Raw genomic sequence first — 27,723 nt, forward strand, 5'->3', positions numbered from 1 at the left:
AAAAGTCACATAAATGAGTAAATGTCAGATGAGCGGAAAGAGAAATAAATTGTTGTTGACTTAGGTGTAGAGTTTGAGTTGTGTCGCTCTACCCTGTGCGCTATACAGAAAAGAAACAATAAATGGTATGTCAGCCGATAAACATAGCAAAACATTGACAATAAATGATGCTGGGACAAAATGAAGGGGAAAACATGTTGAATACCAGTAGTACACCCAAATCCTTCAGCAGCCTTTTACTTATATACTGACTGGTTCCATAAAAAGAATAGAATAATAGCCGTCAAATTATTAAAAAAATCTGTTTTTATGAAAGTTGTAGCTTTGTCCCATGATTCCCTGTGTGGTTGGTTCACATTTTTATTACAATCTTGACTTTACCTGGGGGTTTTGGACTTTCAATGGAGAACTGAAAAGCTGGTGTATGAGAAGCAGTTCACTATCTGATTCACTAACTCAGTGGAAAATGTATGCATTTAAAGCAGGGGTCTCCAACCTTTTTGTAAGCGAGGGCTACCAAAATATCTCTAATCCTCTAGAGCACTACTTGTTGATAACTACTTGTTGGTTACTTTCAAACTTTAAACATGTGATGCCTTATGTTTACGCTCACAGAACCAAATTCTGTTTTCTTTCAGATATTTTTGCACTTGCTAATAATAAACTTTCATGACGATGTAGCACGTGGCTGATCGGTATAGTCACAGATTTGTCAACTGTCTTGAGCATTATCGGTGAGCCCTGTGTTTAGAGGGCACCTTAAAGAGTTCATGCGGGCAACCTGGTGCCCACGGGCACCACATTGGAGACCACTGATTTAAAGTAAGCCTTATATTTCCTTTTATAAAGACTGCTGTGTCAATGAAATGTGTCCCACATTTGAATTAATTCCCACGTGAAAAATGATCTAGTGTACTTTGGTATTTACTATACAGTAAACTACTAAAACTCATAGAGACTAGTGTAATTGAGTCCTACCATAGTAAATATTTAAGTATACCACAGTATTTGCTACAATTAACATATTCTAGTGCAAAGTATAATACAGTTTACTATAGTAAATACAAAATGTTTCATCTAAATCTGTGATTTTTTTTATAGATTTGAATTATGAACATGGCACAGCATCGTGATACTACTTTGAGATACTTCAGCTGGTATAGTATCATTAGACATGTTTATGGTGCCTTGACAACCCTAGTACATATTCTAACGTAACCTATCTTGGCTAAATATACTCAAAATATGAACCGGTTTCACAAAAATATCATTTCACATCAGAATATTTTGCCCGGCTGAAGAAAGAAAGTAATATACACCGATGGCGTAAGGGTGTGCAAATTATGGACAACACTTAATTTTCCTTTAACCTGTGTCTTTCCAAACATGACAAGTTATATGTTTTGGTCTCTTCTATAATGCGTTAAAATGCATTCAAATACATCGTGATAAAGTGTAATTTAACAACTTGAATAATATAAATAAAATTTACAAGCTAAATTATTCTGATCATCACAGCAAGATGTAAAATGCTGTTATTTTTCCTCTTTCTTGAATTCAAATAAGTATTAATGATTAATGCATTGAAGACATGAATAGGTTAAATGAAAACATGCATATATATATATAACATCGCCACATGCAATGAGTTTAGATGGAAGTATGTAATCTATCTTCATAACACAAACCACACTGATCTTGATAACACAGAACTAAATGCTACACATATTTCGAAGAAAATACTACAGATCCCATAATTCTTACGGTCTATCAAAGTGGTATGGATAGATGTGAACCTGATAATTATGTCAGTTATAATGAAAAAGATTCATACAGCGCTCACACTGTTCGATGCTGAATGTGCACGTGGATGAGACTGTTATTTCTTCCTAATATCTGAAACAGTGTAAATCAGTTAGACACACATAGCAGAGAAAGAAAAGATCTGAATCTCAGCCAACAGTAATCTCACAGCAGGGGGTGAGAAACCACAGCAGATATCTGTGAGACGGAGAGAGGCTGTACAGTAAGGTGAATGTAATGTAATCCACTTGTTCCATCTAGTTTAAATATTGTATTTTTATCCACTGCATCTGGAGCAACATGTGCTTTCTGTAAAACAGAAACAGGTTAATTTAATGACTTGATGTCATGCAATACTAAGCATGATATGTAACTATTTCCTGCATGCCTTTAACACACTGTACGGCAATGGCAAATGTAATCGCTTACAGGTCTGCTTGATTCATATGATGCATGATTATCTTTAATTTGCATTTTCTGAAAAGAAATTTCATTTCTATGCTTGCATTTAACTTTGCCTTTAACAACACAGAGCCTAAGGGCCACAGGTCTGGAACATACTGTATTTAATATTTCAAATTGCTTTTTAATGAAGGACAAATTTGACTCTGACCCTTTCCATTTTCATTTCACGTACAAGCCAGATGATTGACGTTTTACAGTTCTGTTATTTTTCAACTCCTGGGCCAGGTTTTGATTTAAGCTTGGAGTAAATACAAGAGAGGACGCAAGTTTGAAAAAAGAAACCAAACGGAATTTAATATTTGTTTTAAATACATGTACAGATGATTTAAATTGTGCTGCTCTGAGATTGCAAGCAGCTGTCTGCAAATTGATGTCTTCCAGATTATGAGACAACAAAATGTCAGCTTTCAATATTAATCGTGTAAGGCAGACTTCCAAAACGTCAGGCCCCTCATTTCCATCGGTTCCGGGTGCTTAACAGGGAACACTTGAGGCAGTGCTGGTATCAGACATGCACCAGAGGTAGCAAAATAGCACTAATGTCATTCACTGAGAAGGATGGTAAGAGATTAAAAAAAATGCAGGGCACTTTAAAATCTTAAAATCGAAAATGTCCAGAGAATATAAAAAGGTAATTTTCTCGTGAAACAACCTGGAAGGTAAATAATCTGGAGTTCAGATCAATTCAGAGTGACAACATTTTTACTTTGTAAATTGACGTCAGATGTGCAGACAGTACAGCATTTTTTGTTATGGTCATAAAAATGCAGCATAAAAACACGAGCTGCTCCGCTTTGATGGCATTTTGCGAGAAATTCAATGACATAAACAAGAGTCTTTGAGGTCTCCACATGAGCCTGAAATAGTCCGGCACTTTCTACTGTACAATAAATTAACTAAGATGCCGAAAAGTCTAGTTTAAAGGAATCGTTCACCCAAAAATGAAAATTCTGCCATTATTTACTCACAGTCTTGTAATTTCAAACTTGTATTGCTTCTGCAGAACACAAAAGAAGAAATTTTGAAAAAAGTTGGTAACCAAACAATGGCGGTACCCGTTCACCCGTTTTGTGTCCACACAATAGAACTGAATGGGTACCGCGGTTGTTCGGTTACTAACTTTTTCCAAAATTTCTTCTTTTGTGTTCTGCAGAAGAAAGAAAGTCATACAAGTTTGAAAAACTCATACAGGTTTGAAATGACAAGTGGGTGAGTAAATGGTGACAGAATGCCGAATGTTTTGAGTGAACTATCACTTTATGGGGCTGGGGGCACTTTTAAAGATCTATAATACAACACTACTATATGTAACATGGAAAGATTCAACACTTTCTCTTTTTATAAATAATAAAATCTTCCAATCATTCACATTACAAGTGTCACAAATGTCACAATCGCACAGTATGGTGATCCTAGACACTATACAATGATAATGCACAAAATATGGCTAGCATACATATAAATACACATATAAACAATGTCAATCAAAGCACCTCTTCACTCAAAACAATGGTAATCAGAAGTTAAACTTGCATAAAAAATATATAAATGAAACTAAGAGTATCATCGTTGAAAAAATATACAGTAAAAAAAGAAAAAAAATTAAACATCTCCCAGTCATATCAAACATACACAATTCTTTCAGTTTGTGTTCCTACAGAGTTCTCACTGCGGTCTAAAAAGAATGATGATAGCAGCTATTCTGGATGGAGAAACTTCAAAGCTGTTTGAGTCGTCATTATAAAAAACAAGCATTTATGTTTTGTCTGTCTGGCCAGCCAGCGAGACAAAACCAAGCAACACAACTCTTCAAATCAACACTGCGGTGGCTCTGATGAAAGGTAACGTCATTCTTCATCTGCGTAACACTTTAACCATTTCAACACCTGCGTCACCATCACAGCTGGTTTTCATGCTGCCGTTTAAGTTTGCAACAACGCTAAGAGCAACTAAAGTCTTATCAAAAGACAAAAAACGAGTTCAATGTAGCATTAAATCCTCATTTCGGCTTCATCTCTGTTCTCCAGGGAGTGCTCGGTGGTGCTGATAATGGATGCTGAGGGACCTTGAGTGACACCAAAGGGGGAAACTGCTGGAGACCGAGAAGCAAGTGGAGACAGTGAAGGGGAGAAACTAGGAGACATGGCCGCCGATGAAATAGAGCCCTCGTGGCTAATAGGTGAACGCCTCAGAGATGCAAAGTTATGGAACGTCCGTGATAGGGCTGGTTTAGGCGGGACAGATTTGGCTCCCGGATGAGCCACTGAGGTAATGAGGGGCGGGGGGTCGATTCTTGGTTTGGGGTCTGTTTTTAATTTGGGTTGGAAGGGGCGACGTGGGTTGTTGGGCGGTAGATTCTCATCTTTCAGCCTGGCGATCTCTGTAAAGACACTTGCTAAAGGTTGGAACTGAGGGCACCAGTTGAGAAGGTAGTCCCAGTTGTAGCTGCCTCGCAGTTCCTCATCGCTCGCCACTATGGCCGTAAGGGAGCCATCAACTGATGGTTTGCCATCCTCAGGGAAACGGTAATCTTTGGGATGGGAAATGTTTAACCCTCTTCCTACTCCGAGGTAGCCTCCACCTTCATCTCTGTAGACCGGAAGCTGACCCGAGAGTAGAGTGCCACTGATACTTCCCAGTTTCTTACTTTTGAACCACTGGCTTGCATCAAGTGGTCCAGGTTCACAAGAAATGTCAGAGAGTTGATCTGCATCCTGTTGGATCCCAGAGTCAGGGCCACGAGCGGAGATGTGCTCTTGCATGGAGGATGTGATGCTCGCCACTCTCGGGTATTCATTGATCATGCGGATTTCATCGTCCTCTGCTGCTTCGGCTGATCCCCGCCCGCTGGAGTGAGAGGGATCGAGAGAACCTCCTCGTGTATAGGAGCCACCCGTTCTTTCATCCTCTCCTACATATCCAGGAAGGGCTTGATGATAGATCCTGTCTCCCCCTGCTGGTTTAGACTCCTCCAACTTCTGCAAAGCAGTGCCTGAAGTTACAGTGCTATTTCCAGTATCCTGTCCTTTCTTCTTGCGCCTGACAAGATAAAGAGCCACTGCAATTATGACTAACAGGACAATTACTCCAAGTGAGGCAGCGATTATGCTTACAAGAAGAATGTTAAAGTCGGTTGCAAGACCGAAGGATGTGTTGGTGATGTCGATGGTGAGCCGAGCGGTGGCGACTCTTGAGCTATCGAGGGGGCTGTGGGCATTTACATCCATAGTCATTAAGCGTGTTTCTCGCTTTGAGCGACTACCCCCGCTTGAGCTGCCAGAGCCGTCCATCTTAAGGTATATCACGCCAGTAGTCTTGTTCACTTCGAAGTACGGTGAGATGTTGGGGAAGGAGTACAGTACAATCCCATCCACTCCACCGTCTTCATCTTTGGCTTGTACCTCTCCAAGGCTCTGACCTTTTTTGGCTCCCTCTGGTACCTCAAAGGAAAAGTCTAAGGTGGTAAAAATCGGGTCATATTCGTCCTCTCCTGTAACATAAACCTGCACTGTGACGGTAGCTGAATTGTTCCCTGCATCCACAGCTGAAGCGATGAAGTTAAATGAGTTATCCTTCTCGAAATCAAATGTCTGCTTGGTGCGCACTTCTCCTGAGTTCTGGTTGACTAAGAAATTATCTCTTCCGAGCCCAGTGTGTTCCATGATGTAATACTTAAGCTGTCCGTAAACACCGGTGTCATAATCAATGGCGTGCAACACAGTCACGGCGGAGTTGGGCGGCTGGTTCTCACGAATACTAACGGTTAACGTAGCAATGGGAAAATAAGGTCGGTTGTCATTGATATCCTTCACCTCAATGCTAACAGGCGCAAGAGCAAAATGACCATGGCCATCTGAGGCTTGTACTATAACCACATGAGAGGTCCGACTTTCCCTGTCCAGAGGTCTTTGAAGCTTCAACGCTCCATTCCACTGATCCACAGAGAACAGATTCATCTCATCTCCAGAGCTAATGCTGTACTGGACCTCTGCGTAGGGAGCTGAATCTGGATCGGATGCAGTCACACGTAGGATTTCAGTACCAGTCGCCGCCCCTTCATTCAAAGCAACAACATACTCAGCGCGGCCAAAGACAGGAGGGTTGTCATTCACATCAGTGATCGTGATGATGGCAGGTACACTCGAACTGCGCTGGGGACTGCCACGGTCCGAGACGGCGATGGTGAGGTTATAGAGGGACAATGCCTCAAAATCCAGTCGCTCCATCAGTATCAAGGTTCCTACCGTCTGGAAACCGTGACCTTCTATGAAACGGACGCTGCTTTCAATCTGGAAAGCATTTCCGTCATTACCGCTAGCGATTGCAAAATCAAAGCCAGAGTTTTCCTGAGATAGGTCTCCGTCTACTGCTTCTAAGGTTAGGATGGTGGCTCCGGGAAGTTGGTCTTCGGGTACTGTGGCTCTGTACTCCAGCTGGTGGAATATGGGGGCGTTATCGTTGATATCTATGAGTTGAACCTGGACTGTGGCAGAAGACGACAGAGGTGGAGTTCCTGCATCACGAGCTTCAATAACTACGCTTGCAGAAGGCTGCTCAGGGTCAAACTCTGCTTTCTGTCTGATGAAAAGTGTACCTGTAATGATAGAAAAAGAGTCACTTTTTTAACTGTAAACTAAGTACTAAGAGCACATCATACCGTATGTATGAACATCAGGCACATACCATTTTTAGGATCAATGTAAAACCCCTCCCTCGTTGATGACACCACTTGGTAAGTGATTTTTCCATTTACTCCTGAATCTCGATCAGTGGCGGTAACTGTGATAACAGGACTGCCTGCTGGGGAATGCTCTGGAAGAGTTACCTGGAAAAAAACAAAACCATCTTAAAGTTTGTCTCTCCACACTGATACAATAGATAGATGTATGTATATAAAAGTGAAAGGTCACCAAAAATGTTTAATTCTGTCATCATTTTTTCACCAAAGTCGTTTAAAACGTATATGAATTGATGAAAGGATATTTAGAGAAATGTCTCAGTGGTTTTGTGTCCATCCAATGGAAGTTCAATAATCCTTTATATATTATTCAGGAGAAAGTCTTACAAGTTTGGAATGAGATGAGGGTGAATAAACAATGAAAATATTTTACTTTTGTGTGAACTATCCCTTTAATGAAGACTTTATTCTGCTGTACATGAGTGCATAAACATTTATACTGAACCAATTCTCATTCCATTACTGTTTTAACATCACCATGGTAGTAACATCCTTATATTTACCATGAAAAATGATCACAAATTCAAACTTAAGAGCAAATCACAGCAAATAAAGCTTCGCCTATCCCTTTAAACCAAAACACTTTACCTCATGTTTACAGTGTACAATTTGGAAAATCTGTCATCAAAACCCCACTTATAAGAATGTCTACTCAGCTAAGACAGAATCATAGAAAAGTGAAATTCACCTGGTACAGATCTTGTGTAAAAGTAGGTGCATTATCATTTATATCCCCCACCAGCACAGTTAGATTGGCTTCACTCTGGTGTTTTGAATCTGAAGCTTGAATAGTCAACGTATACCACGTCCTCTCCTCAAAGTCCAATGGCGCTATCAGAGACACACGACCGCTGTAACGGTGGATATTGAATTTTCCCTGCGATGAAGCATCCAGCTGCAAAGAATAGGACAGGACTGGGCCAGAATCCACATCATTTCCAGTCACCAGTGTGATTTCAGTGCCGATAAGAGAGTCTGGATTAAAGGAAGAGAGAACAGTGACACACTTAGTAGACACACAATATGATGGAATTAACATTTTGCTGAACAATAAATGAAGAAGAGGAGGTCAAAAAAGTTAGTTTACTCACTTTCTGGAATTCTTACTTCCCGTGGTATTGGGATGGTGGGACTGTTGTCGTTTAGGTCGACAATAATGACTGTGATGGTGGCAGTGCCAACTAGCTTAGGGCTTCCACGATCTGTGGCTTTTATCACCAGCCTGACGCAAAAGAGATAAAAAGATTAAAATCATTCTATTTCAGCAGCACAATGACGTCAGACATTTGGCTCGAAATGTGCTTTTGTGTTCTGCACAACAAATAAAAACACGAAGGGTTGGAACAACATGAGCTGTTTCTTTAACCGTATTTGGGTGGAGAGAGAACAGAACTTCTATTTTCTGATAGGAAAACACGTCACATTCGTACAACAACCCAAAAACACTAACAGACTCAAAAATGTAGTAAATTAAAAGCACACAGCATGATAGGGGTCAGGGGAACACATCACACACACAGAAACTGAGTCTGGATAGAGCAGATACATTCCACAGAACAGAGGAAATCAAAGACCTGCCGTGCGATGACATCACCAGCCAAACAAGCACAACACACAGAAACACACACTCACTTCGCCTGTGTCCAGATCTCTCGGTCCATGATGGCTGCTGTCGTGATGCTGCCGGTCACAGGGTCAATCTTAAACAGACCACTTTGACTGGAAGACTCAATACTGTACGTCACCTGACCGTTCTGACCCTGGTCAACATCCTCCGCCACAACCTAACATACAGTATATATACAGTAGAAACTTTATCATGGGAGACTGATCACATATAGAATTAAGTCTGCAATGTTCCAGAAATGAAAGAACCCTTACCTGAATGATGGGAAAATCATAGCCTTGTGCTTCATGCATATATGCCACATAGTTCTGCAGCTGGAATCGTGGAAGGTTGTCATTGACGTCCTGAAGGATGAGGTTGACGGCCGTGAAGGAGCTTGAGGATGTAGTTTCCGCTTTCACCACCAGGCGGAGTCTCGGGGTATCCTCAAAATCCAGTGTGTTGGAGCTGTCTACCCAGATTTCACCTATGAAAGCACACACAATGTTGTGCAGTAGGTCAATTGTCTTTATCACTCTAATTCAGATGAGTTCATGCATATTGTTTAAATCTATTCATTTATATTTGGTTTTCCATCTGACCTGTACTTGAGCTGATACTGAAGGACTGGTATTTGTTCCCACTGAAGATGGTGTAAGTGATGCCGTTCCGGTTGCCATCAGCATGTTGGGCTTGAGCCTGAGCAACAACTGTGCCTGTTTGGAAAAATACACAAAAATCCTCAATGCTTTTCAGACGCACGCACTCTAGCCGATAGATAGATTGACTTCCAGTGCAAACTGTCTGTGAGTGGTTGTTGAAAAAGAGTATGTGAAGCTGACGTCACGCCCTATGTTGCATGTTCCAGTGGCGCCGCCATCTTGGGAGGATAATATCCAATGCTAATATTGTTTTGATATGTACGGTTACTTGCCTGACCGACTCTGCGTAATGCTATAGCAGTTTTTAACACAGAAAGGCCGACCTACCATTGTTATATTTCCTAATCAAACAAGAAAAACAAAACACTGCATTGAACGCACTAGCAGTCATCCTCCCAAGATGGCGCAGCATTCAATGTGGTGTGATGTCAATTAACAAGCTCTATACAACACTACTCTGTTTAACATACTGAAAGTTTTCAGGCCCTTAACCAAATGTCTCATTTCAGTGCTTTGAATTAAAAACATCATAAAGGACTAACGTTTAGATGTAAGGTTTATAATTCTCACAATATAGGGTTTATAATTCAAAAAATTTTGAGAATTCATACATCTGAAAATGTAAGTTATTCAATTTGTTATTTAAAAAATCACTTCATTCTGGTTGCTGATGTGATCTTAATTTAAGACGAGTGTCTTAAATTTTACATATTATACATATTTACTGTTATTCTGTATAACAGTGTCATTTTATCAGATAAGTAAATATACTATGGTCACTTCCATGTTTAGTTCACTGTAATGTTACCAGTTTAATATTAAGATTCATTATAATCATAGTTTATTCGCTGGTGAATCTCTGTTTACTGTCTACTAGTGTAGGCTTTCTTTGCTGAGAGTGCTCTCATGAGGTGCGCATGCACAGAGGAGCAAGGCAACGTCACGGTTTGCTACTGGTTTCATTCTATTGGTATGCGACCTGCGTCAAAATATAGACCTCCGTAAAGAATCAATAGAGTAGTTTTAATGTAATCTAATACAATTAATATACAATACAATTTTGATATAAATGTGTTTGCGTTTAAACTTGTCCTTCAAGACTTTTTGTATTAGGATTTAAGCATTCTTTAACCTTTTCCTAATTATAATTTTCTACTTAATTTTAATTCATTTACATACAAAAAGTTAAATTAAACCTTAAAGAGTTAATATTACAAGTATTGTTATACCCCTAATAATAGCACATCAATTGTTTTCATAACATTTCACTTTCCATTGTAATTCCCTACCTTTAGCAGCATTCTCCTGGATAGTAACATCTCTGGCGGTTCGAGAAAACCTAATGCCCCTGTAGTCTTGTTCCTTCACATAAATAACCACCACCCCTAGAGAAGACTGAGGAGGGCTGCCCTGGTCCATAGCCTCCACGATGAGGGTACGCTGGGTTTGTGTCAGGGTCTGCAGCTTTCCTGTGGTCTGGATCTCTCCTGTTAATGAGTTAATGGAAAACCCTTGGACCGGCATAGCAAACCGGTAGAACACCGACCCGTTGGCTCCAAAATCCTTATCTTCTGCTCTCATGGTAGCCACCACCTGATGTGTGGACACACTTCCACTGGAAACATTAATGATAAGTGGGTCCTGGATGAAGAAAGGAGCATTATCGTTGATGTCCAGGATGGTAGCCGTCACTTGTGCTGTGGCGTTGCGGGGGGCAGCGGGTGAGAGGTCAACTGCATTAACATGGAAGGTGTAGGAAGCTCTTTTCTCCCTGTCTAGAGGTGCTGTGGTAGTGATTCTTCCACTGTCTGGGTCTACTGTAAATGCCCCTTTGGCTTCTTGGCTTAGGAAGTACAAGATCTGACCATTCTCACCCTCATCCACATCTGTGGCCGTCACATCCAGCACCACTGAACCTACAGCAGCATCCTCCGAGACGTCAATGGTGTAGCTACTGCGGCTGAACTTGGGGCTGTTGTCGTTGACGTCAAGGACAGAGATCTCCACAGTGGCTGTGCTGCTCAGAGAGGGGCTACCATGATCCTGGGCCACCACTGCCAAAATGTAACTGCTCTTCCTCTCCCTGTCCAGAGGTCTGGAGGTAGACAGAGCTCCAGAGGCAGTATTAAGTTGGAAGTCACCATCTGGGTCTCCAGCTGTAGAAGAACCGCACACAGATACAACATATGTTAATAATAGTGTAAGTTTATCTTTTTTATAAATTAAACCATTAAAAGGGCCTAAATGTGCCGTCACAACATACAGTACATAACAAGTGAACTGTAATGTGATTTTTAAATTATGAAGTTTATATTATGAATAATAATAATAATAATAATGTTATGTATATTAACATTATCTTTTATTATTATTCTTAAAATTTTAATTATAATAATATAATGTTATACATTAATATTAGTTTCTATAATTATTAGCAACAAATATTCATGTCTAACATAATATCATAGCAATAATAACAATATAATAACAATAACAACAACAATAATAATGTTATAAATTTACATCACTTAAATTGACATATCGCATCTATTATTATAATTATTAGCATAATTATTTTAAATTATTAGATTATGAATTCTTAAACATTGTGCATTCTAAAAGCATATTTTACACTTAATATTTCACTACATAGATAAAAATGTTAACACATAAACATTTATTATACATTACAGAATGTATTATTATACATTCATATAAAACATTTGAAAAGAAAACCAATAGAATAAAAAATATTGCACTTAAATAATGTGATTAAATGATCACCTATAATAATTTATGATTTATTTCAGATCATGATTTTTACTGACACTTGGTCACCAATAAAGCAGCAATTGAAAAATAGTTGGTTGTGGTGGTATAGACGCTGGTCAGAACATTCATGATCATTTTAGAAATGATTTATGACTGTTAAACGCTTCACAATTAATATCGATTTTAAAATGTAATATTTCAAACAATAAAACCATGTTGGACAAAACACAAACAAAATGACCTGTGATCTTATATTTCAGTCTGCCACTCTCTCCAGTGTCTTGGTCGGTGGCTTTAAGTGTGAACAGCTCCACAGGCTCCAGGTTTTCAGGCACCTCCAGACTTAAGTGCTCCCTTCCGAAAGCCGGGGCATTATCATTCTCATCCTGCACCGTGATGTGAACTTTAGCCTTGGCAAAGTTAGGAGGTATCCCAGCATCTTTTGCATACACTGTGACATACATGACACAAGAAGCAATATTAGGTTTAGCATCAGTTCTGATAAACAGTTGTTAAAGTGTTTATAATACAGATCCCTCAATTGAAGAAACTGGCTGTGATGAAGTACCTGTTATTGTGTACTGATCCTGAAGTTCTCTGTCTAGAACCTGAGTGGCAGATATTACACCCGTCTCCGGATTAATTGTGAATCCATCCTCGGTAACACCACCATAAATCACCAAACCATTAGTGCCTGGAAACCAAACGAAATAAAGAGAAATACATAATCCTGTTCAGTATTACATGACAGGACCAGAAAATGAAAAATGGAACAACCTGATTTGCTTTAAAACAGAAGCACAGATTGCTATAAAACATTCAGGTTCAATCATTTTCATATTGGATGTAACACCAGTTTCATCAGCAGTTAATTCTGCTGAGCTGCACTGCACAAGTGTACTGAAGTGTGTACCAAAGACATACGGATGCCAGATTGCGTGCAAAGTCAGCTTTGGCATGAGCACCTGCTAACTCAATTAATGGTCCTGGAGAATGACTTTACAACCACTCTTTACTCGCTCACTCCGCCCAAGAGGCCAAGAATGAGTCCCGTATTGGTCCCTCCACAGGAAGTGTTAAAAGAAAAAATATGACCCTCAGCACAAAACAACATAACCGCTTTAAGCAGATGGCAAAGCTTTTAGACAAGGGTCATGAATTCCTGAATGTTTGGAATCTGATAAAAACACACATTTAACACTTGAATTAAAAGTAATCAAACTCCTCTCACCATGATCACGGTCTGAGGCCGAGACCTTGACGATAGATGTTCCGGCTGGTTGGTTTTCTCTGATTTGAGCTTCAAACTCACTGCTTTCAAACCAGGGCGCCTCATCATTCACATCAATCACCTGGATACACAGCACCTGAGTGGTGGAATGTTGGGGTATCCCATGATCCTCAGCAATAATAGTGAGATTGTAGCTCTCCTGCTCTTCACGATCCAGAGGTTTCAGGATGGAAAGAGAGCCTGTCAAAAAAAACATCAGTTGTCCGCTGTATGAGGAGTTCTCGGAATGACCTTGAACTCTGATGTTATGCTGGGGTCACAGAAATAGCGCTATAGTAACTGAAAATTGACATAAAACCTCTTTAACCCTTTCATGCAGGATTCATTGATTTTGGAATGTTAAACAAGATGTTGACTTGAGTGGAAAGAATGCATTTTGTTTAAAGCGAAACTCTATGCATGAAAGGGTTAATATCTCCAACAGTAAAAGTCCAATTGTTTCTCCAAAAGAGTATTTAGATTTAACAGAGAACAAGTGAGATGCTAGAAATCAACTAAAAATAACTAAAACCAAGATTTTTCTCATTATTTGTCTTTTGTTATAATGAATAAAGACTTTAAACAGTTAATTTTAAGCTCTGAAATATTCAACTGGGTGGAAATTCTGTGAGAGGGTTTTAAAGCAACAAGATAAACAAAATGTTACTACCCATGCACGTTTTTTGGCCCAAACTTAACTTTACATTTACATTTAAATTGAACACATTTACATTTATTCATTTGGCAGACGCTTTTATCCAAAGCGACTTACAAGTAGTTTTTTTGGACCAACTTCCGTTACAAGTCTGCAAAGAATAGAGTCCCTGCAGATTATTTTGATAGCAAGCAAACAAAACAACAAGTACATAACATTATTTTGGGCTACCAGTTGAGAACCGTTACTTGGCTAAACTTAAATGTGAAAGTAACACGAGTCACGACCCATTAATAAAATGAACATACAATAAAATTCAACAAATTGTTTTCTTAATACAATTATTATACACTAAAATAATGATATAAATTAATATTAATATAACTACAATACAATTAAATTAGTTATATTATTAGCCACTAGCCAGACCGATAAACAAACACAGACTGGAAGATAACTTCGGGCCAGGCATGTGTGCCCAATGAAACTGTACAAATAAAATATACAGTACAAGGGTAATTCAACTTTGTCACTCCCTTGTTAATATGTAACTGCAATTCCAAATTTGCAGATTTAGCTCACGCCACATAAAATTCCAACACATTATCCAAAGCTCATATCATTATTCATGTTTGCTTTATTCCCTCTGTTTTTCACCTTAGTTTAACTCAACCATACTCACTATAAGGAATCTGAGAATGACTGAATGCTATAAAGATCAGGATTGAAAGCTGTTTGTGGATCCATGTTTGAACCGTTCCAGCTCTACCTTCGCATTGCAGCCATCAGTGAGAGCCAGAGCGAGGGTCAGTCAGGATAAACACATCCCTTTGGTTGATCTGCAGTATGACTTTGAAACATTATTGCGTGTTTGTGAGATGTCCAAACTGTGTGTGCGGCCTCATTTTTATTTATGGTCCGTCTAACACACAGTAACTTTAAACACATCATTGAGATGTTTAAGCTAGCTTCTGTTTCAGAATACGCTAGCTCTGGTTTTGTGCTTAGCATTTATCTTTAGACCTCCTGCTCAACCGGTTAAAACAATATTAGGACTTACTTTCTAAAGTCTGGTTCATATCAGTTCAACGTTGCACGCTGTGACGTTACCTTGTGCTTTTAACCAATTTTCTTTTGATAATGTACAGTATAGCCTTTTACAATTTATGTATTTAGATGAATGTAACTATACAAATATGTGTCATCCTATTGGCTACTGAAGGAACGTCAATCTATATTTCAAGTGATGAGGTTACTAAAGGAGCCACAACACCTTAAATGGATATTTTTTCCCAAAAATGAAAATCTCTTTTTTTATTTGCTCACTCTCTTGTTATTTCAAACCTGTTTTACTTTCTTCTGCAGAAAAGAAGAAATTTTGAAGAATGTTGCTAACTGAACAACGGCGGTACCCATCGACTTGCATTGGTTTTGTGTCCATACATTAGAAGTTAATTGATAACGCCGTTTTTTGGGTACCAACAATCTTCAACATTATCAAGAAGAAAGTAAGAAGGGTGATTAAATGACAGAACTATAATGGGTGAACTATCCCTTTAAAAAGTAACCCAGAGGTTCTCCAAAAGGTTCCACCAATGTGGTGATCCAAAACCGTGCCACACGTATATTTTTATGATTGCAGTGCGTGTCTGATTTAAAACAGAAACCATTTGACAACACTGGAAGGAAAACCATCCACAGCTGTTCGGTCAATTAAGTGCCTTTGTCTTTTAACCTCATTTTGCGTGGGCCATACCACTGTCATATTCTTGGATAATGGAGAAATTTCACGCTAATGCCTATTTCCAGCTTCAAATCAAAGAGGTGCGGTTTACAGCCAAAATAAAACGGCGCTCCCATGAACCCTTCAAGAGAATAATCTGTTCCTGCTGGACTTCTTTAGGCTTTGAGGGAACAGCCCATAAACCTGCATGATGTGAGAAGTTTTTCATATACTGTAGAGAGATGCTATGATTCTTACCGCTGTTGGGGCTGAGGCTGAACTGTCCTGCTGTGTTGCCTGACTGGATCCTGTAGGACAGCCGTCCGTTTTCGCCCTGGTCAGCATCCCGGGCCATGACGTAGAGAAGCACAAAGCCTACAGGCTGGTCCTCCATCACACTCACAGCCGTGGGGGAGCTGAAGATTGGAGTGTTGTCATTCTCATCGGTAACGAACACCCGTGCCGTCACCGATCCCCAGAGCCTTTGAGTAAGGTCTACGGCTGAATCTGTTGCATGGACAACCAGGAAAAGGCTGGAGGTCTCTTCATGATCCAACTCTCGGCCCAGTTTCAAGACTCCTGTGATCGGGTCAAGACTGAAGAGATCTGCGTCATCAGGCCAACGCTGTAGGATGGAATAGCGTATCTCACTGTTGGGACCACTGCCATCTTTATCAGAAGCCTGGAACGTGTAAATAGAGGAACCTGCTTGAGTGTTTTCAGGAATGACGATAGTGACCGGGTCTTCTGGAAACTGTGGTGCGTGGTCATTACTGTCCTGCACGTTGATTTCCAAATGAACTATGTGACTGCTCGGAAAGGCCTTTGAGAAGTCATCCACCTCAATCTGTAAACTATATCGAGCCCCCTTTTCATAGTCCAGCTCTCTTGCCAAGTATACATCTCCTGTTAGACGGTCAACCATAAAAGTTCCGTCGTGGTCCGTACCTCCCACTACCAGGTAGGTCACCTGACCATTGACTGTTACTTCACGTTGGTCATGTGACCGCACTGAACCAATAACAGAGCCTGGCTTAGCTCCTTCCAATGAGTTGAGGGTCATTGAGAGGGAGTTGGGTTTTGGAGGGGTCCTTGTGGAGCCAATAACCTACAGATTGGGAACATAAAGAAAATTTATTTTAAAACCAAAAATTACTAAATGATGTTTCGAAAACATAAAAAATTCTGTTATGTTAAACAAAAAGAAGATATTCTGATGAATGTGGGAAACAACCAGTTCTGGGCCACCTTGTACTACTATAGTACCAGATATGTTTGGTTACAAACATTCTTCTGAATATCTTTTGTGTTCAACAGAACAACATTTATACAACTTTAGAATAAACTTTATATAAAGATAAATAATGTTTTTATTTTTGGTTTAATCTATCAGTCTCAGCAACAAATTGACAGAATTTTCCATGTTGTATTAGTCATATACACAACAATATATGGCACAACTTTCTCTTAAGTATACAATAAAACTTACAAAGATTACAATTGACAAAAGTAAAAAAACAATCCAGAAACTATAAAAATTAACTAAATATATAGATATACTCTATAGAGTTTACAACAAATTAAACATAATACAATAAGGAGACTGGTATTATCGCCGGCATTTAAAATATCATCTTGATATTGTTATGGTGTGAGATTCTCTGATGCGAGAGTGTCAGTTGGTGCTACTGTTTTATGAGATTGAAGTTTGCAGCGTTTCGTTTGATCATGAGGAACCACATCTGGGCCTCATCACAACCATCTGGGAACACTTGATTCAAAAGTGCATTCTCCTGCTGTCTCTCTCTCCCCCTCACTCTCTCTCTCTCTCTCTCTCTCTCTCTATCTCTCTCTAATTTTTCCTTTACAAATAGGGAGCAGAAAAATTGCACGCTTTACAATTTGCATCTGACTCCCCTTTTGAAATCACATCTGTGAAAAGAGTGGAGATATTTCATTCCCCAAAACATTGCACACAATCATTCTGTAGAGCACTTCAGAATCTAGAAATCTGGACACTACACTGGAAGGAAAATTTACCTACTGTCAAAAATACTATGTGACATGTCTGATTCACCCCATACCGTGCTGAGCGCTGGGATTAATACGTGGTTTTGTGTTACGGAACGTTCATCCGGAGCAGGAAGTAATCCTGGGAGTTTGGAGGTGTTGTGTTTGGGTAGACATAAACTGACCTCTGGGTCACAACTCATTTCTCTGCTTGAACACTGATACGGCAGCTCGTGGGACTGTGAGCATGATGCGAGTTTGGCAGTGAATGTGGGTTGTTCATTTCGGTTCTGGCCGTGTCCAAGTGATTAAGAGATGTAATTCTAATCGACTTTATGACTGCGGCTGAGCGAGGATAAAACTTTAATGTTATATTACCATTGCTCATTTTACTGCTCACTATAATAAAACCTAAACTAAAACTTACTTTTACAATGAAGGAACTTGTATTATAATGGCAGCTTGTCTTCCTACAAATACAATCAGCTGTTGTCCTTTTTTTAAATGTATTTACACTTATAAAGAGTGATAGCCGCTGAAATAATGGGAAACCATTTCAAAGCACCATTTCAGTTTTTCTGAATTAGCTATGTTAAAAAACTGACCAGATCATTCACTGTTTTTGGTAGAAATTAAATTTCTATATGGCAAATATTTTACTAGTCGGTGTAGTAGAGTAAAAGAATGTATAAGAGAGTGAAAGACATATAAAGTGCAGAAAATGAATGGCAGCTCAGTTAAAATGATATCAAATGCTTTAAATTGGCTACCAAAACCAGAAAGATGTGGAAGAAAATGGAAAACTCCCAATTCGAATAAATCGAAGAATAGCCAAAATTGCAAAGACTCAGCCAATGATCAGCTCCAGGGTGATCAAAAAAAGTCTGATGTTACCTGTGAGTACTGTAACAATTAGAAGAAGCCTATGTGACGCCAAGCAAGAAGCCCACGCAAAGTCCCATTGTTGAAAAAACAACATGTAACTGAAGAGTTTTCAATTACCAAAGAACACATTGACTGGCCTAAAGAGAAATGGCGCTATGTTGTGGACTGAAGAAAGCAAGATTGTTTTTTTGGGGTATGGGGGGGGGGGGGGGGGTCGCAAACAGTTTGTCAGATGACCCCAAACACTGAATTCAAGCCACAGCACACTGTGAATACAGTGAAGCATGGTGGCACAACCATCATGATATGGGGCCTTTTTCTCGGATTCCGGGGATCATGGATCAGTTTAAATACATTAAAATACTTAAAGAGGTTATGCCGATGAGGAAATGCCCTTGAAATGGGTGTTTCAACAAGACAACGACTCCAAACATTTATATATATATATATATATATATAAAACAGAAAACAAAAACCCACAAGGGGTAACAAAACAGAGTAACTCAACTATAACTCAACTATAACTCAACTATAACTCAACTATAACTCAACTATAACTCAACTATAACTCAACTATAACGCAACTATAACGCAACTATAACGCAACTAAAAAACACTAAGACTAAAACGAACACTCACAAAGACTAGGCTATACTTAACAGTATTTCTCTGGATAAGCACACTTAGGACAATGGACAAGGCTTCTAGGACAAGGTAACAAGTACAGAGAAGGAAACATGTACAACGAACAAGCACAAGACAATAGACAAGAGGGCATTAAATAGGGAGACTAACAAAGGAGATAACGATGGGCAGGTGTGGGTAATGAGACACAGGAGGAAAGCTATACTAGGAACGAGAGGGGCGGGGCCAAATGACGAGACTGGAGAGAACGCATATTATGTCCTGATTGACAATAATATGTTTCTCTCCACATAAAACACGTGGGTCTGTCATGATTCTGCCCCTAGACCAGAAAATCAAGACAAGAGAAGGCAGAATCATGACACGAGCCACATCTTGGTTCCAGACCAACAAGATTAATGTTATTAAGTGGCCAGCCCAATCTCCAGGCAAAACCAAGAAATGCAGAGGAATTGTGGTCTGTAGTGTAATTGTCCTGGGGTGGAATACCTGTTCACAGGTGCCAGAAGTTGGTCGACTCCATACAACACAGATGTGATGCAGTTCTCTAATTTTATACAGTAAATGTTTGACTTTGTAAAGTAAAATGCAGACACTGCTATTTTTTGAACAGCTTCACATAAATATTTCTTCACTTTCTGTAAAGTAATAACACATTTGATACTTCTTCTTCATGTTTTGATTTAGAATAGAATGTGCAGTGTTCCCAATGCATGTGTGTGTTGAAATAAAAGTTAATATAATCATTTTGAGTTTTACTCACTTTTTTAAACACACTGCTATTATTTTGAACACAACTGTATGTGTTTTTGTTTCATTCTGCGAACTACTAATACAATTTCTCCCCAATTTCAAATAAAAATATTGTTTCTATTTGCATTTATCTGCAGAAAATGAAAACTGGAGAAACAGGTCAACATAAAAGATGCTCTGTTTTTTTTCAGACCTCAAATACTGCAAAATATGTGTACATGTATTTAAAGTTAAATGTTTAAAATGTTTTTTGTGATAACCTTTATTTTTATCACAGTTGTATGCGTCTTGTCATGCTGTCAGTCTTTCACATTGCTGTTGGATGACTTTTTCACTCCTGAGGTTTGATTTTGTCGAAATTCAACAGAACCTGGACTGGAATGACCACAATACATCTAGAAATGCTGATTAAATGAAAATTGGGAATTATCTCAAATTTTCTTCCGTGGCTGTATATAGACACTTATAGAGACACTACAGAGGCATGAAATCATAAGAGAAAGAGGAAGAAGGAATGAGATCAGAACAAAATGCAAGCAGGATCTATATGTACGTGTCAAAGCTCAACACGACTGCTAAACACTAAACCATAGCTCTGACGAACATACCTTGACTTCTCAAAATGAGAGGAATGCTTTGGAACAGTTCTGGATAATCGCACCTGTATAAGTAAGGCGGTGGATGAGGTCTGAGACGGTGCTCCGCGGTCTGAGGCGGTCACGGTGAAGCTGTATTCTGCTTTTTCTGCTCGTCTCAGGGGGGAAGAGGTGCGCAGCTCTCCAGTGTTCGGGTTCAAGGAGAAACGTTCCGCTCTGGAGCCTGAATGACCAAGGACAAATGAAAGCATAGAGACAAATATAACAGTGTAATTATCTGTACAATACATCACAACGGACACAATGATAAGATAAGGACACGTTTATCCTTAAAGAGATAGTTCATCCAAATTTTCTGTCATCATTTATTTACCCATTTTTATGTTGTTCATAACCCGTATCTAACTTTTTCTTTTCTGGAACACAAAATATTTTTCTTTGAGAAATGTTGCAGTGGTCCTTACAATGGAAATCAATTGGTGCCAATGTTGTTTCGTTACAAACGTTTTTTTGTTTTTACAAAACCTTCCCTTGTGTTCTGTAAAACAAAAGAAAGTCAAATACGTTTTATATGACAAGAGGTCACGTAAATAAGGTGAACTATCCCTTTAACAACCTGGAGACATTTTGCAACAATGTTCTCTGGCAATATTACCACCCAACACACAGTATATGTCTCATGTCAAGTCTGACTGGTGTACCTAACAACGAGTAGAAAATAGTGCCGTTCTCTCCTTCATCTGGGTCCTTGGCATGCAAAGTTCCTATTATAGATCCTGCAGGAAGGCCTTCTTGAACCTGCAAAATATCAAGTACGTTTCAAACACCAGCCTGCTACAAACAGAACAAGAGCGGGAATATATCCAGTCACATAAACAGTTTTTGAAAGATAACATGTACAGACTCAATGACATTTTTATGATGTGTAAACTGCGCCTTAACAAACATACCGTTTGTGCTGCCAGTACAAATGTTATGACGTACTGTTTTAAAGTTATGATTTAAGTCTATGCCAGTCGTGTTCTTGCCTGAATGAGGATCTCTCTGCCAGGCTGTGTGTGACTAAACGCTGGAGCATTGTCGTTTTCATCCAGCACCGTGATATGGGCTGTTCCTGTGGCACTGCGTGGGGGTGTACCACCGTCCTGAACCACAACGATGAGTTGATAACTGGACTGGTGCTCACGGTCCATAGGTGCTCTGGTGCTAATCTCACCTACAAACACACGAAGTTTGAGAAACAATGGTAGAAGCAAAACAAATATAGCATTAGACTTAAATAAACCTTTTTTGGTCTGTAAAACAATAAACAGTTATTACATTTACTTTCATCATTTACTTTCATTTACATTTACAATTGTTTTATTGCATAGGTTGTATTTCATCTCACCTGTCTGGGAATTGATCTGGAAGTGACGGTCCGAATGGAGAAGCCTGTACGTAAGGCGGCTGTTGAGGCCAGCATCACGGTCAGTAGCCAAAACTCTCCCGAAACCTGTTCCAGCAGGCAAGTTCTCTCTCACTGCCAAAAACACCCTCTCCTGAGAGAAACGTGGTGAATTATCGTTCTCATCCGTCACTGAAACTCTTACCGTGGCGCTTCCTGTTTTACTCATCTGGCCACTTCCTGAAGTAGCAAGCACAGTTAGCAGGTAGATATCTTTGGCTTCTCGGTCCAAAGCACTCTTAACAAACAGCCAACCGCTGTCAGGAGCGATTCCAAATCCGGCCGCATCCCCGTCTGGCCGGAGCCGGTATGACAGCTGGGCAGATTGTGTTGAACCTTTAGAGGAGCCTCCGTTTCCGGTTGGATCTCTATTGAGAGCGCGAACCTGCAGGAAACGAGTGTTGAGGGGAGAGTTCTCTTTAAGCTCCACACGATAGGTCATGGTGTCAAACACAGGACCCTGGGCATTCTCCGCCTGGATGTGGACTACGAGGGTGAAGGTAGCGCTAAGCTGAGGTGCCCCACTGTCTTTTGCGATCACTTGGAGGTCATAGCGGGGTACGCTGTCATACGACAAAGTCCCGATGAGACGGATCTCCCCGCTGCTGCGATCCACCCCGAACGTGCGCTGACCTCCGGCAGACAACTGGTCGAAGCTAAGCTGCCCGTTAGGGCCCGAGTCACGGTCCTCCGCTTGCACGCGGTACACCACGGTGCCCATCTTGGTGGCCTCTGGAAGCAGCAGGGACTCTGAAGAAGATGGGGAAAATACAGGGGCATTATCGTTCACATCGGCAATGGTTATCCGGACACGAGTCTCTCCGAAGGCAGGAGGGGAACCGCTGCACGCTTGAATCTCCAAGTCGAAGAAAGGTCGGGTCTCGTGGTCCAAAGGGAGGCTTGTTCTGAGTGCTCCAGTCTCTGAATCTACCGTGAAATAACCATCTGGATCTCCAGCAGAGATAGAGTAGGTGATATCCTTAGATACACCTGAAGAGAGAAACGTGGACGATGATAAGCAGATGACTTTATACAAAGAGACAGGAGTCATTGAGCAACCTGGGGTTAAATGGACAAAAATAATGTCATAATTTATGCACACTATAATTTTGAGAAATGTCCCAGTGGTTTTGTGTCCATACAACAGAAGTCATTGGGGGTCAATGTTGTTTGACTACCAATGTTCTTCAAAATATCTACTTTTGTGTTTGGAGGAAGAAAGAAAGTCATACATGTTTAGAATAAATGATGAAACTATTTCTATTTTTACGTAAACTATCACTTTAACTGTCTTCTGAAAGAATGCATTGGGGGTTCGAAACCAACAACGTTCACAAAGACACATGGTGGGAAAGAATATGTACAGGCAGGTGCATCCTATAGAATTCCTCATTTATTTTCATCGAACAACATGAAGAACTGCCTGTTGTCAGAAAATTTATGTCAACATATAATAATTTCCAGCACCATGAGTTGGTCTGGAATCTGTGATGGATGTGACTGTATAATGAGGTTCACGGAGCAGCTGCTTCTCTATTTGCACAACTGGCTCAGCGAGAATAAAAATATTCCCTATCAAGCTTTTCAGCACCCCTCTCTGCCTTAGACACAGATATGGTTTGGAACGCCCGCAGCAGTGAGGTTAGCAGAGCTATGTGAGAAACTACTACAGAACAGGCTACTTTGCACTGTATTTTAGTTTATTTTTAGACATTCCAAGAAGGACGTGAAAAAAGTAGACGTCTGTTAAAAAAATGTGACCAAAACATACTGTTCCTGGTGCTGGCCTGCACTACGCCAACCTCGGTACCCCGGAGCACGTCCTCATACACAGTAAAGAAGTAGTGTGCTTGTTCGAACACCGGGGGCGCCACTGAGCCAGCCACAACACTGATGTTCACCCTGGCATTGACAGGCGCAGTCAGGCCACCTCCGTCCCGTGCTGTGATCACCATGGTGATGACAGAGTTGGCCTTTCCGTGGAGGGAGCGTGATAGAGAAATCACACCTAAATGGGAGAAAATGCAGGATTAGGTGTGAAGGCTGTGAATATTATACTGTAAATAATAAAGATGAGCAAAAACACTCCAGTTAACCAAATAACTGCAGCTGCATTAGTGATGCACTGTAATTCAATTTTTTAAGCTGAAACCAATTTTTTTATTAACAATGTCTACAATTTTGATAAAAAAATAGTTAGTTTATATGACAAGTACACCAAACCAACAAACATAGAAATATTTTAATGAGTCTTTAATCAAATATTTGAATAAAGTGCAGATTTAAATTTTACAATATGATCTACAACCTGGTTAATTTCACATGAACATACAGCATTTTAAAGCATACCAACAATATTTGTAAAAATAATTGCCAGGATTTATCTTCCATATACAACAAATTTTGATAAAAGTTTTGGTGCACCCCCTACTACACACAATGCAATAAAATATTTTATGATTAGTTCGAGGTAAATTAAAGCAATTATACCAGTGTCTTTGTTGAGAGTAAAGAAATTGGATCCACTCCCGGAGACAGTGTGAAATGTCACTTTGCCATTGGCACCAGCATCTGGGTCGTGGGCCGTTACCCTGACAACGGAGGTCCCAGGCGTGCTCTGAGTGCTCAGGCTGACGGAGTAATTCACAGGGTAGAATGTAGGTCTGTTATCATTAATGTCCACCAATGACACCTTCACACCGGCAGATGAGATAAGACCTCCCTGTAGGAAAAATGATTTTCATTGATTTCCAGAAATAAAGATGTTTGTCACATTGCTGTCTGATGATATCTCATGTGGGATATTGTTGCCCTGGCAGGTTATAAGAGGCCAGTCAGCAGTTTGTATGTACAGTACTGTATATCTACTCGATCGCCACATGCAGCGTTTTATGGCTTCATTAATAATTGAAGTGGCAAACGAAGCAAATCGCAGAAAGGTGCTTATCTCGGCAAATGAACGCGATTGTATAACAATGCGCCCATGGGACACAGCATGTTATTGCATTTTCATTTGGGTTGTCTGTTACTGTTGTTTCTGAAAGCTACGAGAGAAAGCACTGAGTAGCAAGTTTACTCACACTCAAGTTGTTCGAAACCTGTACAATTTTTGGTTTGGTTGAACACAAAGAAAGATATTAAGAATAACGTTAGCAACTAAGATTTCTGGGACATCATTTACTACCATGGTAGAAACAAACACTGTAAAGTGTTTCGTTCTGTTGAACACAAAATTAGATATTTTGATAATTTTGGAAAGTTCTGGGGCACATTTGACTACCATTTTAAATGTTTTCAACTATGATGAATCAGAATTCCCAATCGCTAACATTTGACTAAATATCTTTCTTTATGTTTGACATAACGAAGACATGTTTGGAACAACTTGAGGTTGAGTAAATGATGACATTTTCAGATTTCTGCTTGAACTATCCCTTTAAAGATGCATTGTGTCTTTTTAACACCTTTAGAAATATCACAATATAAAAACAGTTTACCCCATCAGATGCAGTGACGGTGAAGTCGAAACTGTCCGATCCTTCATCTCTGTCAAGAGCCACACTGGTACAGATCTGCCCCGTCTCCTTATTAATGGTGAACTGGCCAGGCGCAGCACTACCAGGTCCCGATCCAATAGAGTATGTAATAGCCCCAAATGACCCACCATCTCCATCATCTGCTTTAACCTGTTGAAAACAACACAGAGTTGGTCAGTTAATGTCATAAAACTTGAGTCAGGCAGGGATAAATCATTTCTGTACATCCAGCATGAGAGATGGAGACTTGGAAGCCATTGGCTATTTGCTGCTGGTGGTCATATTGGCTTATACTCCAACTCCCATCCAAAAACAGTTTATGGCCAATTTATGGCAACGTTAATGTGCAGAAGAGCAGATTCATGAAATACTTAAAAGCAAGTGAGCCGTAAGCATATGCAGCTATACCATACTGCATATTATACTGGTGAGGGACAAATGTTGTTGAAAGAATTCAGAGCGTTTTTACAGCAATTATTAGAAAAGGCTAGTATACGAGTCAAGGGTAAAAATGTCTTGGAACGCGCTCCTCTGTGTTTCCACTAATCATAAAATCCTGTTTATCTGGGCACCCTGCCTTCTCTCTGCACTGCCATCTGTACAGCAACTCAATGATACGCTTCTGACACATATCAATACAAAAGCAAGCTGCACAAGAGAAAGCATTGAACGATTCGAGACAAGGAAATCTTCTTTGTCCCAAAAGTAGAGGTTTGGCAGACACAAAGTGGATCTCACAGATGGGTCTTTAGGGAACTGCATCATGACCTTAAAATGAGTAGAAAGATCAAGGCCAACTGGCAATACGTTCACTTGCTAAAATAAAATCCGTATTTTTGGTCCAGTTCAGTTGAAGTTCATACTAAATAGCGTGAACTGGACATGTCAGAAGAAATTTACTTCAATCCAGGTTATCGTCTAGGTTCTCCTACACAAATCTGCTTCAACAGTTCATTTATTCACATTATGCCTTAGTTATGATCTCTCCAATGATGAGTCATATGGTCAATAATGCAAAATAAATACAGACGGACGATCAGGACTTGTGTATCACCCTGAAGGTTTTTTTTTTGTTGATAATGACCAGCTGAATATACAATATTGTCCTTATTAAAGAGCTATTTAACAAATAAATGATAAAATACTGATCAGAGGTAAAATTGTATTATTATAAGAGACCTAAACTTGCATAGCTAACAAATCAGACAGTCTATGAAAGCAGTCTATTATACAATTTAGGGGTCATGAATCATGATACAAAATATTCGCAAAATGCAGCAAATTACCAATCAGAATCAAGTATGGCAGATGTGTAAAAACCAAGGGAATTAATTTGGCATTCATACATTTATCCACATGCATACATGCACACATACCACGATAGATAACAATATCTTTTCATGACCGTCTAACTACAGACAAAGCTGCACAGCTGATTCTCCTTACAGTCCTGACACGGTACAAAATCGAGCAAAGAACTCGTACACAACTCAAGAATCTCAGACTCTCGCCCAATGGGGCTCCCGCTACTGGAAAGGTTGAGGTCACAACCTCTCAACTCTGCTTTATGCGGTGACCCATCTCCCCCCACGACACACTCTGTAAACAAAATGACTCTGGTGGTCCACAAAACCCTCTCATTCATCAATTCCATAAAGACCTGCAGACCCTCTGTGCCTGTAACACAACAAAGATTTCCCTGCAATACATTAAGGGGAAACGACCTTTGATTCTGCTGTGCCCAGCCTGTCAGCAAATATTTAATATGTCTGGCTCTGCAAGAAATTTTATCATGTTGCTTTGGTGCTATTTACAAGAGTTCTTAAAACTGGCGTTTTCTGCAAGATACAGCGGCTCTGAATTCTGGCCAAACTGGCATGGTGATTTTCCTCGAAATCAGATGAACCTTCCTTAGATGAGGCAACACTTTTTAATCCTGCTAGGGACTTTTTCCCCATTCCCAGCAGTGGTGATTGCTTTGAAGGGATAGGTAACCCAAAAATGAAGATTCTTTCTTCATTTACGTTCATCATTCATCCTTATGTTAGAACACAAATTATAGGTTTTAACCAAATATTCTATTAAACATGTCTTTTTATTAGCAAAAATATGGAAAATATCCTTGTTCACTCAATAAATGTTACATTTTTGTACACT

General features: G+C 39.8%; 1 protein-coding gene across 1 annotated transcript in view; it reads right to left on the reverse strand.

The window, feature by feature from the left end:
* Positions 1–2,544: 2,544 nt before the first annotated feature.
* dchs1b (dachsous cadherin-related 1b) overlaps positions 2,545–27,723 on the reverse strand; it is a 90,408-nt gene continuing 65,229 nt past the window's right edge. Inside the window, exons 3-21 of the mRNA XM_079449297.1 lie at positions 25,528–25,716; positions 24,521–24,752; positions 23,802–24,038; positions 21,974–23,020; positions 21,612–21,799; positions 21,285–21,381; positions 20,649–20,806; positions 15,953–16,802; positions 13,278–13,517; positions 12,615–12,740; positions 12,288–12,497; positions 10,564–11,430; positions 9,215–9,328; positions 8,888–9,099; positions 8,639–8,790; positions 8,098–8,228; positions 7,695–7,981; positions 6,952–7,093; positions 2,545–6,862 (exon numbers count right to left, since the gene is read on the reverse strand). Coding sequence (XP_079305423.1) covers positions 4,260–6,862; positions 6,952–7,093; positions 7,695–7,981; positions 8,098–8,228; positions 8,639–8,790; positions 8,888–9,099; positions 9,215–9,328; positions 10,564–11,430; positions 12,288–12,497; positions 12,615–12,740; positions 13,278–13,517; positions 15,953–16,802; positions 20,649–20,806; positions 21,285–21,381; positions 21,612–21,799; positions 21,974–23,020; positions 23,802–24,038; positions 24,521–24,752; positions 25,528–25,716 — 8,082 coding nt within the window. The 3' untranslated portion in view covers positions 2,545–4,259. The remainder of the gene's footprint in view (positions 6,863–6,951; positions 7,094–7,694; positions 7,982–8,097; positions 8,229–8,638; positions 8,791–8,887; positions 9,100–9,214; positions 9,329–10,563; positions 11,431–12,287; positions 12,498–12,614; positions 12,741–13,277; positions 13,518–15,952; positions 16,803–20,648; positions 20,807–21,284; positions 21,382–21,611; positions 21,800–21,973; positions 23,021–23,801; positions 24,039–24,520; positions 24,753–25,527; positions 25,717–27,723) is intronic.

Source organism: Barbatula barbatula (assembly GCF_947034865.1).
Source record: "Barbatula barbatula genome assembly, chromosome: 24".
Lineage (NCBI taxonomy): Eukaryota > Metazoa > Chordata > Actinopteri > Cypriniformes > Nemacheilidae > Barbatula > Barbatula barbatula.